The following is an 18,614-nucleotide window of genomic DNA, read 5'->3' as shown; positions in this document are numbered from 1 at the left end:
TGAATTCTCCTAGTGCGCTAGCATTCAATGGAAATTTTTTCTCTAGCTATCCTCGTCGACGAGGACGTCACAATTGCTCGGCTCCGCACGTGACTCATTAGCCATAAGAACGCCTCACCAGCATGCTGACGTCAGTTCCCTTTTTTACCGCGCCTTCAAGGCTAACAGTTTTCTACCTTTCTGTTGTATCTCAACTGTATCGAGGGAATTATTTTGTAGCTCTACTATGTCCCTACCTAAGAAATCCGAGTTTAAACCTTGTAGTGCGTGCGGAGGCCATATGTCGGTGATGGATCCTCACAAGAACTGCCTCTGGTGTTTGAGCTCTGATCATGAAGTGGTAGGTTGCTGGTCCTGACAACGCATGAAGCTGAAAACTCAGAGAGAGAGAGAGGCAAAGCTCTTTCTGTCAAAAGCTAACAAGGAGAAAAGAGGTTGGCGAAGATTGAGGACACCGGACACTTTGTCGCACAGATCATTGAGGTCTCATAAGAAGCAACGTCAACGGCATAAGTCACGGCGCCGTTCATCCAGAGATCGGTCGGCGTCTCTAACGAGACGGCGCTGCACGACTTGAAGTCATCCCCACTGTGACTCCACAACCACCTGTGGCATCTCCAGTGCCGACTTTGATTGAGATCTCGGAGTCATTTGTGAGTCCAACGGCTCACTTTTCCCCTGCATCCTCCCATGGTCAGGACTTTGGGGCTCGAGCGTCAGATCCAGCGCAACCACAGTAAGGAGAACAAGAGTATCCTACCTTCCCGGCTTCTGGAGCAGATCCCTCTTTGTTCCTTAATGCTATGTTTAGCATTTTTAATAGGGCTATGGTCCCCTCGGGTGCACCTGCTGGTCCCACGGGTCTGCTGGCTTTTAAGCTGGGGTTGCCGGCGCCGTATAAGCAGGCTCTATTTATGCCCTTTTCACCAGTAACACCTTTAGATGGTACTGGCACAGCGCCAAGGATGTCACCACCTATACCTCACATGACGGCGCCAGATGGATCTCAGCGCTCTACTTGAGCGTGGAGTGTGGGTTTGCCTCCTCCTCCGCCAGTGTTGTCATCTCCTAAGCCAGTTTCGTTGATGTCAATCAATTTGTTATCGACACCACGTTTGGAGTACAGGTTAAGGTCTAGAAGGGAGGCTTTGAGACTTCTGGAGGAGCAGCAGTATTAAGAGGAACAACAGTGGCGAAAGCAGCAACAACAGTTTAGAGGAAGGAGAAATCTCTGGGCCTTCAGAGGATTTCCAGTGATTAGATTCTGCTAGTGGGTTGGATACATCCCCTGAATGGGAGCTTTTATCCCCTGGAGTTGAACTTGCAGTAGAAGCGACTACCTACCATGGGGTGATAAGGAAGGTGGCAGAATTTTTTGGACTTGCCACTGCCTGTGTTAGAGTTAAAAAAACAATATTCTGACAGAGGTTTTACATCCACTAGCTTCCTCTTCAGAGCCCCTCCTCCCATTCAATGACAACTTAACGGAGCCAATATTCGAGATATGGAAGAAACCAGTTACTACACCTGCGGTTTCTAAGACTGTAGCCAGAAGGTACAAGGCGGCTCCTGGTGATCCACAATTTCTGTCCCAACAAGCTTCTTCTTCTTCTAGATAGGCTCTGGGTTAGTTTCCCTACAACGCCATCGGATAGGGAGTCAAAGCGCATGAAGCAGTCTGCAAAGAAGTGCTTCTCCTCGGAAAGCATGGCCTTAAAATCACTTAATGCAACTTTTGTACTGGGGAGATACATTTATGCCCTAATGGATACGGCGAAGGTGGTAGTCCCTAAGTTGTCGCAGGAAGTTCAGGAACATTTTAGTGAACTGTTGCAGGACAGCCAACAGGCAGCTAAGCAGGTGAATCAATCAGGACTGGACACTGTGGACTCTATTGCTAGACTCATGGGGACTTCCATTGTGACTAGGAGGCATGCTTGGCTCAGAGGTTTGGGGTTTTCCTCTGAAGCGCAGGCTACATTGATGTACTGCCCATCTGACTGTGCAAGGCTTTTTGTAGCAAAGGTGGACTCAGCCTTGGAAAGGTTTAAGGATAGCAAGAGCCACTGCAAAATCTTTGGGGCTTCAAGCTTCTTCTCCGCCCTTCAGACCTTTCCGCAGATTCATAGGGTTTGGCCATTGATCGTCCTTTCGTGGGAGGCAGCAGTCCTACGTCCAACAGCCTGCCAACCCTCTCTACAGGTCCTACAGGGGTCGTGGGAGAGTTAGAATGCGGGGAGCCGTCCAGCAGCCTACCTCCTCCTCCTCTTCATCCTCCAGGGGAGTCCAGCCAGGGAAGCAGCCCTAGTTCTTGTACCTTCCACCAGCATGTCCTACCCGTTGGTGGAAGGCTGTTGTTAACTCCCACTTGTGGAGAGACTAACATCGGACTCTTGGGTGTTGAGTGTAGTGGGAAAAGGTTATGCCCTTCCCTTTCGGGGGTTTCCGCCCCCCTTCCCTCCCCTTCATTAATTTTGCTCAGAAGAGCATCTCCTGTTGCTTCAGCAGGAGGTGCATACCCTTATGTTAAAAGGTGCAGTGGAGCTGGTTCTGGAGCAGGAAAGGGGTCAGGGATGTTATCGAGGTATTTCCTCATTCCCAAGAAGGATGGTCGATTGAAGTCTATCCTGGATCTGAGGATTTTGAATTGGTTGCTCAAGCAGGAAAAGTTCAAAATGCTGACCCTAGTACAGGTGCTTCTTGCGTTGAACAAGGAAGACTGGATGGTGTCTCTGTCGACTTGCAGGATGCTTATTTTCAAATCTCTATTCTGAAGTCGCACAGGAAGTATCTCCGGTTCATGGTAGGGTCACAACACTACCAGTTTGCAGTTCTTCCTTTTGGTCTTCCACACCTCAAGTCTTCACGAAGGTGATGGCAGTGGTTGCAGCGGACCTCGGAAGGAAGGGAGTATCTGTATTCCCTTACCTGGACGATTGGATGATCAGAGCAGAGTCCCCAGATCTCGTGCTGCATCATTTGCAGGTGACAACCCAGTTGTACAACTTGGGCTTTATGGTAAACGTGCCCAAGTCTCACCTGGAGCCCTCTCAGCACCTCCTGTTTATAAGGGCAGTACTGGACACAACATTGAATCGGGCCTACCCTCCTCCATGGAGGATTCAGGCGATGATTCCAATGTTTCAAAAGGGAGCGTCTGTTCCAGTTCTGAAAGTCCTACGTCTGCTCTGTCTGTTCGCTTCCTGCATTCTGTTGGTCATTCACGCACGCCAGCACATAAGGGCTCTCCAGTGGTGCCTTTGTAAGCAGTGGTGTCAAAACAAAGGGGATCTCGGAGTCAATAACTATCTCCAGAGACGCTGCAGTGGATCTGCAATGTTGGACTGTGGACCGCAACCTCTCTCAAGGAAGGCCATTTTGTCTTCTGACTTCGGTGACCACAGTCATAATGGATGCTTCCACTGTAGGGTGGGAAGCTTATCAGGGGGACCTGGATATCAGAGGCCTTTGGGCTACAGTAGAACAGATGTTTCACATCAGTCTTTCGGAATTGCAGGAGACCCGTCTGGCTCTCAAGGCCTTCCTCCCGTCCATTCGCGGTCTTTCGGTACAAGTCTTGAGACAACACCACCACAATGTGGTACATCAACAAGCATGGAGGAGTAGGGTTGTACCTCTCCTGCAGAGAGGCTGTACGGCTTTGGTCCTGGGCACAGGACCATCGGATTTGCATAATAGAAAACAACTTGGCCGGACTTCTCAGCGTACGTGTGGACGGTCTCAGTTGGCACTTTTCGGCCGATCATGAGTGGCGTCTCCATCTGGATGTGGTTCTTCACATCTTCCGGATGCGGGGAGCAACTCAGTTAGACCTGCCTGCCACTCAAAAGTCTCCGATACAGGGTGCTTTGTGGGACGCGTTTCAGCTGACCTGGAGGGACCGACTGCATGTTTATTCACATACCCTTGATTCCTCGAGTCCTGAGGAAGATTCACCAAATCCGGGCCAAAGTCATATTAATAGCCCCAGATTGTCCAGGAAGGGTGTGGTACACAGACCTCCTTCAACTCACTGTGCCCTCTGCTCCGTCTCCCTCATAGGCAGACCTCCCCTCGCAGGGGCAGGTTCTACATCCCCACCTCCAGGGCCTGCACATACGTGCCTGGAGATTGAACAGGGCAATCTGAGTTCTTTTTCTCTCCCTCCAGAAGTGGTGCCCATTATCTAATCTGCCAGGCGACCCTCCACCAAGACTGTCTATGCTGGTAGATGGGTAACATTTGTTACTTGGACAAAGACAAATTGATCCCCTAAGGGCCCATTTATCGAATATTTTACACTTTCCTTGGCACAGAAAGGTTGTGCAGTTGCAACAGTGAAAGGGTATTTTTCGGCACGGTCGACTTTTCATTGCCTACCTGATCAGCCTTCCTTATTTAAGTCCCCTATAGTTCTTAGGTTCCTTAAAGGGTTAACAAACCAGTTTCCTCCCTCTGTTTGTAATGCCTCAGTGGGATTTGAATTTAGTTTTGACTTTTTTGATGGGTTCACCGTTTGAGCATATGCATACTTGCCCGTTGAGACTTTGTTTTAAGACAGTTTTTCTAACAGCTGTCGCATCGGCTAGACGTGTGAGTGAGCTTTAAGCTCTGTGTGAAATCACCTTTCACTACCTTTCATGCTGACAAGGTGGTGCTGAGAACCAGGGCGGCTTTCCTTCCTAAGGTTGTCACTCCCCTCTATCTGGGACAATCTATAACTCTTCCGTCTGTTTAACCTCCTCCCCATCTATAGAAGGAGGAGGAAAGGCTGCATCGCTTGGATCTCAGAAGGGCCCTGAGCTTCTTAATAGAAAAGACAAGAGACTTCAGAATTGATGATCACCTCTTCATTGAATATGTGGGCAAAAGGAAGGGTAAAGCAGTCCACAAGAGAACTCTTTCAAGGTGGGTCATTCTTGGCATAAAGATTTTTTTATTCACTAGCAAAGAAGGTTCCGCATTAGGGCCCATTCCACCAGGGCTGTCTGCCTCTTCGGTTTTAGCTAGAGGTGTGCCGGTTGCTGATATTTGTAAGACAGCAACTTGGGCTTCCCTCCACACTTTCGTAAAGCATTATTGCTTACAAGTGAGGAGGAATGGCCATTTTGCTCGTTCTGTTTTGCATTTCTTCTTGGCTTGACCAGTCGGGCACCCACCTCCGGGTGTGGAACTGCTTTGAGATTCTATTCATAAGATGAGAAATACACAGGTACTTATAGCTATCAGAAGAACAAGTTACTTACCTTCGGTAATGCTTTTTCTGGTGGATACAATTCCTCACTGTCCCACCCGCCTCCCCGTTGCCTGTCTGGTCATACCAAGAGTGTACTATTGATGTAATAGATAGTATGTATATTTGTATACATTTGATTTATTTATAAATATGTTGTGTTGTGATGTCCGTATTCACCTGTTGGCCTCGAAGGCATGGTAAAAATGGTGAAACGGACGTCAGCACCCCACCGAGGACTTCTAATGGCTCCAGTGACGTCAGACTGAGTCCTGTGCGGAGCCGAGCAATTGTGACATCCTCGTCAATGTGGAGAGCTAGGAAGAAAATTTCCATTGAATGCTGGCGCATTGAGAGAATTCATAAGGTGAGGAATCCACTGGCAGCTTCTGTATTCTCCAGAAAAAGCATTACTGAAGGTAAGTAACATTTATGCAGCTTTGGGTTAGAAGAGAAGCCGATGTCTCTTGCTGACACTCTAGAGCTGTTGCCAGTTTCTGGATCTAGTCTAGCGAGAGGAACAAGATGAGGAATCTGTGGGTAGATAGAGTATCCATTAGCAAGGATGTTACCAAGGGCAAGTAATTGTTCTTCCCCCTGGAAGCACAGCTACCCCCTAGAAAACGGTAATCTAAGGAAAAAAATGCAAAACATGAGAAAGCAAACTCAGTTTAGTTTCTGTTTGGTTGAATTTCTGCTACTTGGGTTCATCACCATCAAGGTAAGATTTGTTCTTCAAATCCAGGTGGTGGAGTGAAGGTGACGAGTGACTGGTTTTTATTTTCAGCAGTTGTTAATATTATAAAGCCTTGCTTATTTGATTCTTTTCGGGGATTATTTTAATGCTTCATGCTGGCTCCTCACCTCCTGGAACGAAGCTATAGTGTTAAAAGATTTGTAATTGTATCCATGCAGTTTGCTAACACATGATAATCCTGTCTGAATTGGCGCGCAAATCAAGGACCATTGTTTACCACCATACTTCTTCACAGAGCAGATTGGTTATGTCAGGCCTATGCTGGCGTGTCCCACAATCATATGTTAGAATATGTTGCATGTGTTGTGTGGGGATGTTGAACTAACAGTCTAGCATGCTCCATCCAGTGTTTGAACCACTGTCCAGGTAACTTTTGATAATTATAAGCATCGCAGCCTGCAGAGATGAAAGGGAAGAGACTGGCCTCAATGTTGAGAACTTGTACAGAATATGTTTGAGAAGGAATTGAATGCATCTTTAAAAGGCCTAAACCCACTTTACAATTTGAGACCTGCGACCTGGCAATCCTGGACACTCCAGTGTGTTTTTTTCCTTTCTGCAGGGCGAGCTGTCCTTCGAGCATGACTTTCTTGTGGAAGGCGGAAGGCTTGGTGAACTTAACAATGGTACAAAGTACCGGGAGGTGCGCCAGTACCGCACTGATCACCACCTGGTGCGGTTCTATTTCTTGACCCGGGTGTACTCTGACTACCTGGAGAGCATTCTGGCAGACTTCAAGGCCGGACCACAGCCAGATGTCCTGATCATCAATTCCTGTGTCTGGGATGTTTCAAGGTAAAGCGGGCAGCCGTGACTATCCCCTTTACCGTTGTTCTGTACACTTATTCCACCTGGGACCCCCATATGCTGTTCTAATGTACAGTCATGATTTACTAATATGTGCACTTCAATAACTCATGCCTGACGTAGCATGGACCTGTTTTGATAGACTCTTTGTACTGTTTGAAATTTCCACCACTTCGCCAAAGTGGTGCTTTCAGAGAGGTGATTGCTGAAATTAAGAGATTCTCCATTTTCGTATTCATAAGGGTTCTTACCATGACATTTCACATTAGGCCCCATCACTGTGCACGGAGTATAGTGGTTGTGCTCTGGGAGTTGCATGCAGCATATCAAGCTAGCATAGCCTCACACAGTGCAATGGGAATAGTGTGCGTCAGTCGTCCGACCAGCAGCTAAATTATTCCTATGTCCCGTCAGAAAATATACCTAGGAGGATCATTGAAATAGATAAGCAGCAAAGCTTGAGTAAATGGTGCTCCAATAGAATACTTATCCTTGCATGTGTTCAGTCTTCTGAGCTGGTTCCAAAGGAAGCGTTGCTGAGTTTCTGAAATCTGGGTTGTTCCTAAGCCTGAGCGGCATTGTCTGGGAGTCCATGACAGTTTGATACACGAAGAAGTGTGTTAAATATTATTTCATATGCTTCACCATAGCTATCATTGAACATCTCAAAAATACTAAAATATCTACTTAATGCTGTAGATGGCAGTGCTGAAATACATTGCAGCCTTTTGTCTCTCTCGTACGATTCTGAGTGAGAGTAGTTATTTTGAGTTGACAATTTGAAACTCTAACTGTTCGATGGCATCTGTTGCTGTAGATACACATGTTGTGCATAGCCCGCCATCTGGTGTTGGGTCGGAGTGTTACAAGTTGTTTTTCTTCGAAGAAGTCTTTCGAGTCACGGAACCGAGTGACTCCTCCTTTTGTCTCCATTGCGCATGGGCGTCGACTCCATCTTCGATTGTTTTCTTTCCGCCATCGGGTTCGGACGTGTTCCTGTCGCTCCGAGTTTCGGAACGGAAAGTTAGCTAACTATCGGAAGATTACGTCGGTATTGTTGCGTTCGGGATCGGCTTAGATAGAATCGACACCGCATCGAAGATTGAAGAGCTCCGGTGCCCTTCGGGGTAGTTTTCGATCCCCCGTCGGGGCCTGGTCGGCCCGACCGCGTGTAGAACAACGCTGATGGAACGGACCCCGTTCCGTTTCTGTCCCAAATGCCACAACAAATACCCGTATACAGACCAACATTTGGTCTGTAACCTGTGCCTCTCGCCTGTGCACAGTGAAGATACTTGTGAAGCCTGTCGTGCGTTCCGGTCCCGAAAGACACTCCGTGACCGTCGAGCCAGAAGACTTCAGATAGCGTCCACGCCGACAGCACACCGGGAGTTCGAGGAACAAGAGGAAGAAGAAACCTTCTCGATCCACGAATCGGACTCCGAGGAATTCGACGATCAAAGAACTGTGAGTAAGACGTCGAAGCCAACACACAAAAGAAGTGAAAAGGCCCAGGGGATGCCACTGCCATCAGGCCATGGCTCGACCCATAAATTCGGTGACCGACCATCGGCACCGAAAAAGGCCGAAACAGTGCCGAGATCGTCCGACTCCGGTCGAGACACCAGCACGCAGCCTGCTCGGGACCGAGAAAGTGCTGCTGAAAAAGATCGACGCCGAGATACCGGTGCCGAAACGGCTCGACGCCGAGACAGCGGCACCGAGGAAGATCGACGCCGAGAGGTTTTGACTCCAAAAAAGAAAAAGGTCACCTCGGAGCCGAAAAAGAATACAGACAGGGTTTCGGTGCCGAAACAACCCGCAACCGACCCAGTTACCGGCTCCTATTCAGAGGAGCAATCCCTGTCCTCTCAGATGCGAAAGCATAGATTTGAGGAAGAATTGCAATCCACCGAAGTGGACCATACGCAAAAAACTTATTTTCATACAGGAAGGAACAGGGAAAATAAGCACCCTTCCCCCTATTAGGAGAAAAAGGAGACTGGAGTTTCAGACAGACCAAGCACCACAAACAAAAATGGTGAAAAAGGTAACTCCGCCACCCTCTCCTCCACCTGTAACTAATGTTTCACCAGCACAAACTCCATCACATTCCCCGGCTCACACCACCGTGAGCCAAGGTGACCAGGACCAAGACGCTTGGGACTTATACGACGCCCCAGTGTCGGACAACAGTCCAGAGGCGTATCCTACAAAGCCCTCACCACCAGAAGACAGCACAGCATATTCACAAGTGGTGGCTAGAGCGGCAGAGTTCCACAACGTAAACCTCCACTCAGAACCAGTCGAGGATGACTTCTTATTCAACACCCTCTCCTCCACCCACAGCTCCTACCAAAGCCTGCCCATGCTACCAGGAATGCTTCGGCACGCAAAGGAAATCTTCAAGGAGCCGGTCAAGAGCAGGGCAATAACACCGAGGGTGGAAAAGAAATATAAGGCACCTCCCACAGACCCTGTTTTCATCACCACACAGCTGCCACCAGATTCCATCGTAGTAGGAGCAGCTCGTAAGAGAGCCAACTCCCACACATCTGGGGATGCACCACCCCCAGATAAAGAGAGCCGCAAGTTCGATGCAGCCGGAAAGAGAGTCGCAGTACAAGCTGCAAACCAGTGGCGCATCGCTAATTCTCAAGCACTACTTGCGCGCTATGACAGAGCCCATTGGGACGAGATGCAACACCTCATTGAGCATCTACCCAAGGAACTACAAAAGAGGGCTAAGCAGGTGGTTGAGGAAGGACAGAACATATCTAACAATCAGATACGCTCCTCTATGGACGCAGCGGACACAGCTGCGAGAACAATTAACACATCTGTGACTATAAGAAGGCACGCATGGCTACGAACGTCTGGTTTTAAACCAGAGATACAGCAGGCAGTGCTCAATATGCCATTCAATGAGAAACAACTGTTCGGACCAGAGGTCGACACGGCAATTGAGAAACTAAAGAAGGACACTGACACTGCTAAAGCCATGGGCGCACTCTACTCCCCGCAGAGCAGAGGCACTTACAGCACCTTCCCAAGACACCCTTTAGAGGGGGGTTTCGGGGTCAGGCCACACAAGCCAGCACCTCACAGGCAACACCGTCCAGCTACCAGGGACAGTACAGGGGAGGCTTTCGGGGCCAATACAGAGGAGGGCAATTCCCTAGGAATAGGGGAAAATTTCAAAGCCCCAAAACCCCTACAACCAAGCAGTGACTCAGATGTCACTCACCCCCTCCACACAACACCAGTGGGGGGGAGAATAGGTCATTATTACAAAGCATGGGAGAAAATAACTACAGACACTTGGGTCTTAGCAATTATCCAACATGGTTATTGCATAGAATTTCTACAATTCCCTCCAAACATACCACCAAAAGCACAGAATTTATCAAAACAACATTCCGACCTTCTGGAAATAGAAGTTCAAGCACTATTGCAAAAGAATGCAATCGAACTAGTACCAAAGACACAAATAAACACAGGAGTTTATTCACTGTACTTCTTAATACCAAAAAAGGACAAAACACTGAGACCAATCCTAGACCTCAGAATACTAAACACCTATATCAAATCAGAACACTTTCACATGGTCACGCTACAAGAAGTGTTACCATTGCTAAAACTACAGGACTACATGACAACCTTAGACCTCAAAGACGCGTATGTCCATATACCAATACATCAATCGCACAGGAAATACCTAAGGTTTGTATTCAAAGGAATACATTACCAATTCAAAGTATTGCCGTTTGGTTTAACAACCGCACCAAGAGTCTTTACAAAATGTCTAGCAGTAGTGGCTGCACACATCAGAAGGCAGCAGATACACATATTCCCGTATCTAGACGACTGGCTAATCAAAACCAACTCACTGACAAGGTGCTCACACCACACAAATCAGGTCATACAAAACCTCTACAAACTAGGTTTCACCGTCAACTTTGCAAAATCACACGTTCTGCCGTGCAAGGTACAACAATACCTAGGAGCCATAATAGACACAACAAAAGGAGTAGCCACTCCAAGTCCACAAAGAATTCAAAATTTCACCAATATCATACAACGCATGTATCCAACACAAACAATACAAGCAAAGATGATATTACAACTCCTAGGCATGATGTCCTCATGCATAGCCATTGTCCCGAACGCAAGACTGCACATGAGGCCCTTACAACAGTGCCTAGCATCACAATGGTCACAGGCACAGGGTCACCTTCTAGATCTGGTGTTGATAGACCGCCAAACATACCTCTCGCTTCTATGGTGGAACAGTATAAATTTAAACAAAGGGCGGCCTTTCCAAGACCCAGTGCCACAATACGTAATAACAACAGATGCTTCCATGACAGGGTGGGGAGCACACCTCGATCAACACAGCATACAAGGACAATGGAACGTACATCAAACAAAACTGCATATAAATCACCTAGAACTGCTAGCAGTTTTTCAAGCACTGAAGGCTTTCCAACCAATTATAACTCACAAATACATTCTTGTCAAAACAGACAACATGACAACAATGTATTATCTAAACAAACAAGGGGGGACACACTCAACTCAGTTGAGCCTTCTAGCACAAAAGATATGGCGATGGGCAATTCACAACCACATTCGCCTAATAGCACAGTTTATTCCAGGGATCCAGAATCAACTTGCAGACAATCTCTCTCGAGATCACCAACAGGTCCACGAATGGGAAATTCACCCCCAAATTCTAAACACTTACTTCAGACTCTGGGGAACACCTCAAATAGACTTGTTTGCAACAAGAGAGAACGCAAAATGCCAAAACTTCGCATCCAGATACCCTCACAGGCAGTCCCAAGGCAATGCCCTATGGATGAACTGGTCAGGGATATTTGCCTACGCTTTTCCTCCTCTCCCTCTCCTTCCTTATCTGGTAAACAAATTGAGTCAAAACAAACTCAAACTCATATTAATAGCACCAACTTGGGCAAGGCAACCCTGGTACACAACACTGCTAGACCTGTCAGTAGTACCCCACATCAAATTGCCCAACAAGCCAGATCTGTTAACACAACACAACCAACAGATCAGGCATCCAAATCCAGCATCGCTGAATCTAGCAATCTGGCTCCTGAAATCCTAGAATTCGGACACTTAGAACTTACCCAAGAATGTATGGAAGTCATAAAGCAAGCCAGAAGGCCATCCACTAGGCACTGCTACGCAAGTAAATGGAAGAGGTTTGTTTGCTACTGCCATCATAATCAAATCCAACCATTACACGCAACTCCAAAAGATGTAGTGGGTTACTTGCTTCACTTACAAAAATCTAACCTAGCTTTCTCTTCCATTAAAATACACCTTGCGGAAATATCTGCATACCTGCAGACTACCTATTCAACTTCACTATATAGGATACCAGTCATTAAAGCATTCATGGAAGGCCTTAAAAGAATTATACCACCAAGGACACCACCTGTTCCTTCATGGAACCTAAATGTTGTCTTAACAAGACTCATGGGTCCACCTTTTGAACCCATGCACTCTTGCGAAATACAGTTCCTAACCTGGAAGGTTGCATTTCTCATCGCCATTACATCTCTAAGAAGAGTAAGCGAAATTCAAGCGTTTACAATACAAGAACCTTTTATACAACTACACAAAAATAAGGTCGTCCTAAGGACTAATCCTAAATTTTTACCGAAGGTTATTTCACCGTTCCACCTAAATCAAACGGTAGAACTACCAGTGTTCTTCCCACAGCCAGATTCCGTAGCTGAGAGGACACTACATACATTAGATGTCAAAAGAGCATTAATGTACTACATTGACAGAACAAAAAACATCAGAAAGACTAAACAACTATTTATTGCATTCCAAAAACCTCATGCAGGAAACCCAATATCAAAACAAGGTATAGCCAGATGGATAGTTAAATGCATCCAAATCTGCTACCTTAAAGCAAAACGACAGCTGCCCATTACACCAAGGGCACACTCAACCAGAAAGAAAGGTGCTACCATGGCCTTTCTAGGAAATATCCCAATGCATGAAATATGTAAGGCAGCCACATGGTCTACGCCTCACACATTCACCAAGCACTACTGTGTAGACGTGCTATCCGCACAACAAGCCACAGTAGGTCAAGCCGTGTTAAGAACCTTATTTCAAACTACTTCCACTCCTACAGGCTGAGCCACCGCTTTTAGGGAGATAACTGCTTACTAGTCTATGCACAACATGTGTATCTACAGCGACAGATGCCATTGAACTGAAAATGTCACTTACCCAGTGTACATCTGTTCGTGGCATCAGTCGCTGAAGATTCACATGTGCCCACCCGCCTCCCTGGGAGCCTGTAGCAGTTCGGAAGTTAGCTTGAGCTTTGTACATTTGTATATATATTATTTAAACCTTAAATAGGTACATACTTAGTCACTCCATTGCATGGGCACTATTACTACAACACAACTCCTACCTCACCCTCTGCGGGGAAAACAATCGAAGATGGAGTCGACGCCCATGCGCAATGGAGACAAAAAGGAGGAGTCACTCGGCCCCGTGACTCGAAAGACTTCTTTGAAGAAAAACAACTTGTAACACTCCGACCCAACACCAGATGGCGGGCTATGCACAACATGTGAATCTTCAGCGACTGATGCCACGAACAGATGTACACTGGGTAAGTGACATTTTCATTTCTTGTTATCATCCTTCTTCCCTCAGGTATGGCCCCCACTCAATGGAGGATTACAAAGTTAACTTGGAAAAGATGTTCACCCGCATAGATGAGGTGGTTCTTCCAGAGTGCCTTGTGGTCTGGAATATGGCAATGCCTCTTGCCCACAAGATTACCGGAGGCTTCCTTATACCTGAGGTACAGTAGACCCCTTCGTGTAACCCACATGGGGCATTTTGGTTCAAGGTCTGAATATGTAGTCTGTGTATAAACTAGAGCACAGTTTGATGCTTAATTATGTTGCCAACTTATGTACCCAAAAATCCTTCTCTCCTTCCTAAATTTATTGTCATGGGTGTCAAGGTGTGTTGAAATCAGCCATGTTGTCATAATTGATTTTGATTAGAGGACTGATGTTCTGAGACATTTTCAATGTTTTTAAAACCAATCAACAATTTAATGGGATGTTCATTCCAATGCTGTTCTCGTATTCCTAATGACACAATTTCAAATTGTCATCCTATGGGAAAGTAAACTCCTGCCACTAAACCCTACTGGTGAGACACTCCCAGCTCCTGCGTTTATGGAATTTGTTTCAAACTCATTGTACTAGTTCCTTAGTTGGTGAGGACCTCCATTGAGATCTGAAGTCTATGGTACATGCATGTGTAGAGAAAGGTGTAAGGCAGATGGGGAAAAATGAGAAAAAAGCCGCTAGGAAGAAGGACATAGGTAACGGGCGCTCACAGTAAGTCCATGCAGTCGAGTTCACAGATTATTTATGTCATGGTGCTCATGACAGGACGATCTTCCTGACTCCTCCAATGTTTCAAAGGAAACTGACAGTAACAACAAACAGCTGTCAGAGCACTCACAAGAGTAAAGTTTTAAGAGTATGGTGATGTAATAAATCCTCTGTGTGAAAGGCAATCACGCCAGGCTCTGGTATCAGGATAAATTTATTTCTTGAAGTAGTTCAATCATAATAGGGAAATGTCCTTGAAATCATGTACAATTAGCTTCCACAGCCAACACGTGTTTCGTCCAATGAGAGATCCCTCTCACGGACTTCATCAGGGCTGTAAAATTGAGAACACATTTGTATCTAAGTACATGTCATCTCAGACAGACAAGTTAAGAGCAGAAGTTATCATGAAATTTGTGCAAGTCAAAACATGCTATATGTGACTTAATCTCCCAAAATTTGGACAATTGAAAATATGCTGCAATCCATTTATAAAGGGTCAAACATCTTGAGTCAAGTTCTCATAACTAGTCAATACTCAACCATATAGGAATTATATCACCAAGTGATGATGTGTGAAGAGAGTTATAAATAAATATTAACGTCACCAGAATGAGAGATGTAAGGAATGTAGAACAAAGCATATGTATATATAGAATGAGAGAAAGAAGGAAAGAGAGAGAAAGACCTATTATCCCACAGATATACATTATCAAAGTATCAGGAATATCAACAGAATAAACATAGATAGATATAGATATAAAGTACCAGTCCTATAATAATAGATATCCCGATCTGATATTGCGTGAAAATGTGTCCAAACCTATGATAATATCGGAACTGTGAACCCCATCAGAGTTGAGACATACCTTAAAGTCAGGTACGGCCTGTGTTCAACGGTACTCTTATCGTGGTCTAGGAAATCTATAAAGGCAATAAGTGCGAGTGACTATTGTGATGACTAATAATAATATGATGTCTAGTAGAATTATTCGTGCCACCACGTCCAATAATAACCAATCCGGTCTAACACTGACCTCGTGTGATGAACGCAGTTAATTATCACATCCCAGTATAATACTGCAGGAATCCTAATATGTAATCTGGAAACGAAATAGAGGAAACGAATGCCATCATTCCGAATATAGTAGGAAACAAATCAATAGAAAAACTACTCAACGTTATGCTCGAGTAGTTGAGTACACAACACCCCTCAGGAACGCTCACCTTAATCAAATATGCTAGTATCTTTATGGGAACATCGTAGCCGTGGTCAGATCATTGCACGGCGTTCTCTGTGACCGAGATCTATCCTCGTAGAACGAGCGTCTGAGAACCGGCGCTTTTGTTTGTGATCACGTTCTTAATGATAACATAGAAGAGGGACTACAGTCAGCGCGCTGGTAAAAAAACAGGCGCCATCTTGAAAGGGAGTTGATATAAAGTAAATATATAAATTATATGTAAGCGAACAAGTAAAACCTATTTCTGAGCCCAAAATTAGTATCTAACACTTGCAGAATAGTAAAGATACGACCAATAGTCATTAACACCAGCAAATAACTATAAACAATATAAAAGAAGAGAAACTACCTGCTTAAACAAATACTAATCTATTTGGGACATCGTTAACATTGGAGCACACTAAAAACAATTAAAGCAGACTCCGGGTTTGCCTAGCCTTAAGAGCGGCTGATAGTGACTTCAGCCCAATATCTAGCCCAGAAATGAAAAGAAAGTGTATTGATATAATAACCACTACCTAATATGGCACGAGAATGAGGGAAAATCAGAGACAAGATATTACAACAAGTGAATGAAATGTCAAAAATCGTTGGTTGTAAGGGACACACAATAATCAAGAATCACAAGGTGTATAACCTAAAAGTGCAAATTCTGAGAGAATACGTTACTAGTGGCCAATATATAACAGTATTATTGATAATCTACTATGATACATCCAAGTTAGTCCATAGTGTGACCCTAGAGAGAAGTTTACATATTGTTCATAGACAAATTGATGAAACATCATATATACAGTGTGCCCCGTTGGGCAAGATACAACATATTTTCCAATAGATATGGACACAGTTCAGCATAGAAGAAAGTTAGTGAGGAAATCAACATAAAAAGAACAAAATTGGGGAATATGATATACAGAGCAGTGAATAAATATATATGTACAACTTTAATCAATATCCTATTCACCCAGAAAGTACTCCATTTCAAAATTTGTATTCAGTCCATCTTCTACCGCTCTGAGTTTTAAGATCCATTGGCATTCCCTTTTTCTGAGGGCTAACTCTCTGTTGCCTCCTCTAGGATCTTTATTGATACGGTCAAAGCCAAAAAATTCGAAACTACATATATCATTCTGTTTGCGGCAATGCCGAATATGGCTTACTATAGGGTATCTCTCGTCTTCATGTCGTAAGGCTCTGAAATGTTCACTCGCCCTAATTCGCAGAGGTCTGATGGTGCTACCTATATAATAAAGCCCACATTTACAGATGATCATGTAGATGACAAAATTGGTGTCACATGTGATATTATAGTCAATGTTGTATTGTACCCCAGTAGAGCTTGTGAATGTGGTGATCCCAGACCTGGTCCATCTACACATTCCACAATGGCCACATTTGAAGAAACCTTTACCACGGCTAGTAAGCCAATTAATTGGATTGGGTTTATTGCGATAATTGTAACATAGAAAATTCTTGAGAGTTCTGCCCCTTCTATAAGTAAACACCGGGGTATCCGGAACCACTCTTTTGAGAGTAGGGTCTGCTGTTAGGATGTACCAATGTCTATTCATACATTTACGTAACAGATTGGCAGTTTTGGTGTAACTGGTGACACAGCGGATTGTAGAGTCTCTAGTTCTAGATTTTTTACCCAATGTATCAGACCTCTTTACACGCTTGGCTCTAGTACGGGCTCTGTCAATCACTCGGGTGGAGTAACCCCGTACTTTAAATCTCATGGCCATGTCTTCTATACATGCGTCAAAATCCTCATCTAGACTACAATTCCGTCTGGCTCTTATCATTTCGCCAAACGGTATAGAGTTGATTTGATGGACTGGATGTGCACTCCTTGCATGTAAGATAGAATTGCAAGAGGTACTTTTTCTGTAAAGTCTACTCTCAATCTTGTCGTTAAAAATAAAAAGTTCTACGTCCAAAAACGAAATGCTGGAATCACTATGTTCTGAAGTGAATCGAATATTGTAGTCATTGTTATTAAGATAGTTTATGAAGTTATCCAGTTCTTGTAGGTCACCTGTCCAGATCATAAGGCAGTCATCGATGTATCTACCCCAATATAGTATATCTGAGACCCATTTACTCCCTTCAGTGCTCCAGATCTTTTTATGTTCAAAAAATCCCATAAATAGATTAGCGTAGGATGGTGCAAATTTAGATCCCATGGCTACACCACGTTTTTGGCGGTACCAGTCATTTTTAAAAAGGAAAAAATTGTTGTTTAAGATCAAATCAACCATATCGATCAACATTTGTGTATGGCCATATAGACCTGCTGATCTCTTGTAAAGAAAATGACGTAGCGCTTCTTTGCCTTGTTCATGAATAATACTAGCTCCTGCGTTTATGGAATTTGTTTCAAACTCCTTGTACTAGTTCCTTAGTTGGTGAGGACCTCCATTGAGATCTGAAGTCTATGGTACATGCATGTGTAGAGAAAGGTGTAAGGCAGATGGGGAAAAATGTCCTATCCGTATTGTATCGCTGTTGACACAGTCAGATACTGTCCTAGAAATGCTGTGATGTTTGCTTATGTCCCTGCCCTATGAAGTGTTCCTCACCAGATGTATAAGAATAGTAATTGCTGAAAATGCAAAGATTTGGAGGTCTAGACTCACCATGCAGTTGAACTCGAACCGCACTTCCATGTGCCAGTCAGCAGAGTTGATGGCTTGGGCTTGTCTCCATCTTCAAGGGCTATGTGTCCTACCCGTTCGGGCAGGACTGGTCCTATTGGAAAAGGCCAAGGCTGATCTGCATATAATTTTGTTCATTGTGTGTAGTCACAGTGCTGTGTAGTGGTGGGCTGTAATGTCAGAGCATTTACTAGTTTCTGAGATTAATTCAGACATTTTGTTAATCACTTTCAGTCAAGCTACAGGCAGCTTTGTTGTGAGAACGCATGTGATGAGATAAAAATGTGCCAAAACACAAGTGTTTTGGAGTTAACCCTCATAAGCAATTGGCATGGTTGTTTTTCTCCATGCTAGGCATTGCTTGAATTGTGCACTTACTGTACAGCATGGCTTTGGTGATGAGAATTAAAGTCATCCTTAGCGTGACTGAAGATGCCCAGTGTTCATCTGTTAGAGACTTCTAGCTGCAGATTCCTTACCTTTGAATTCCCTGGCATCAGCATC

General features: G+C 44.8%; 1 protein-coding gene across 1 annotated transcript in view; it reads left to right on the top strand.

Moving 5' to 3' along the window:
* The window catches only part of LOC138289887 (PC-esterase domain-containing protein 1A-like), a 181,660-nt gene that overhangs the window by 61,505 nt on the left and 101,541 nt on the right, over positions 1 to 18,614 (top strand). Inside the window, exons 4-5 of the mRNA XM_069230207.1 lie at positions 6,553 to 6,785; positions 13,512 to 13,662. Of these exons, the coding sequence (XP_069086308.1) occupies positions 6,553 to 6,785; positions 13,512 to 13,662 (384 nt within the window). The remainder of the gene's footprint in view (positions 1 to 6,552; positions 6,786 to 13,511; positions 13,663 to 18,614) is intronic.

The sequence above is a fragment of the Pleurodeles waltl genome, chromosome 1_1 (genome assembly GCF_031143425.1).
Source record: "Pleurodeles waltl isolate 20211129_DDA chromosome 1_1, aPleWal1.hap1.20221129, whole genome shotgun sequence".
In the NCBI taxonomy this organism is placed as follows: Eukaryota; Metazoa; Chordata; class Amphibia; order Caudata; family Salamandridae; genus Pleurodeles; species Pleurodeles waltl.
Note: the sequence above shows the minus strand (reverse complement) of the source record. Positions and strands in the feature narration are given on the sequence as shown.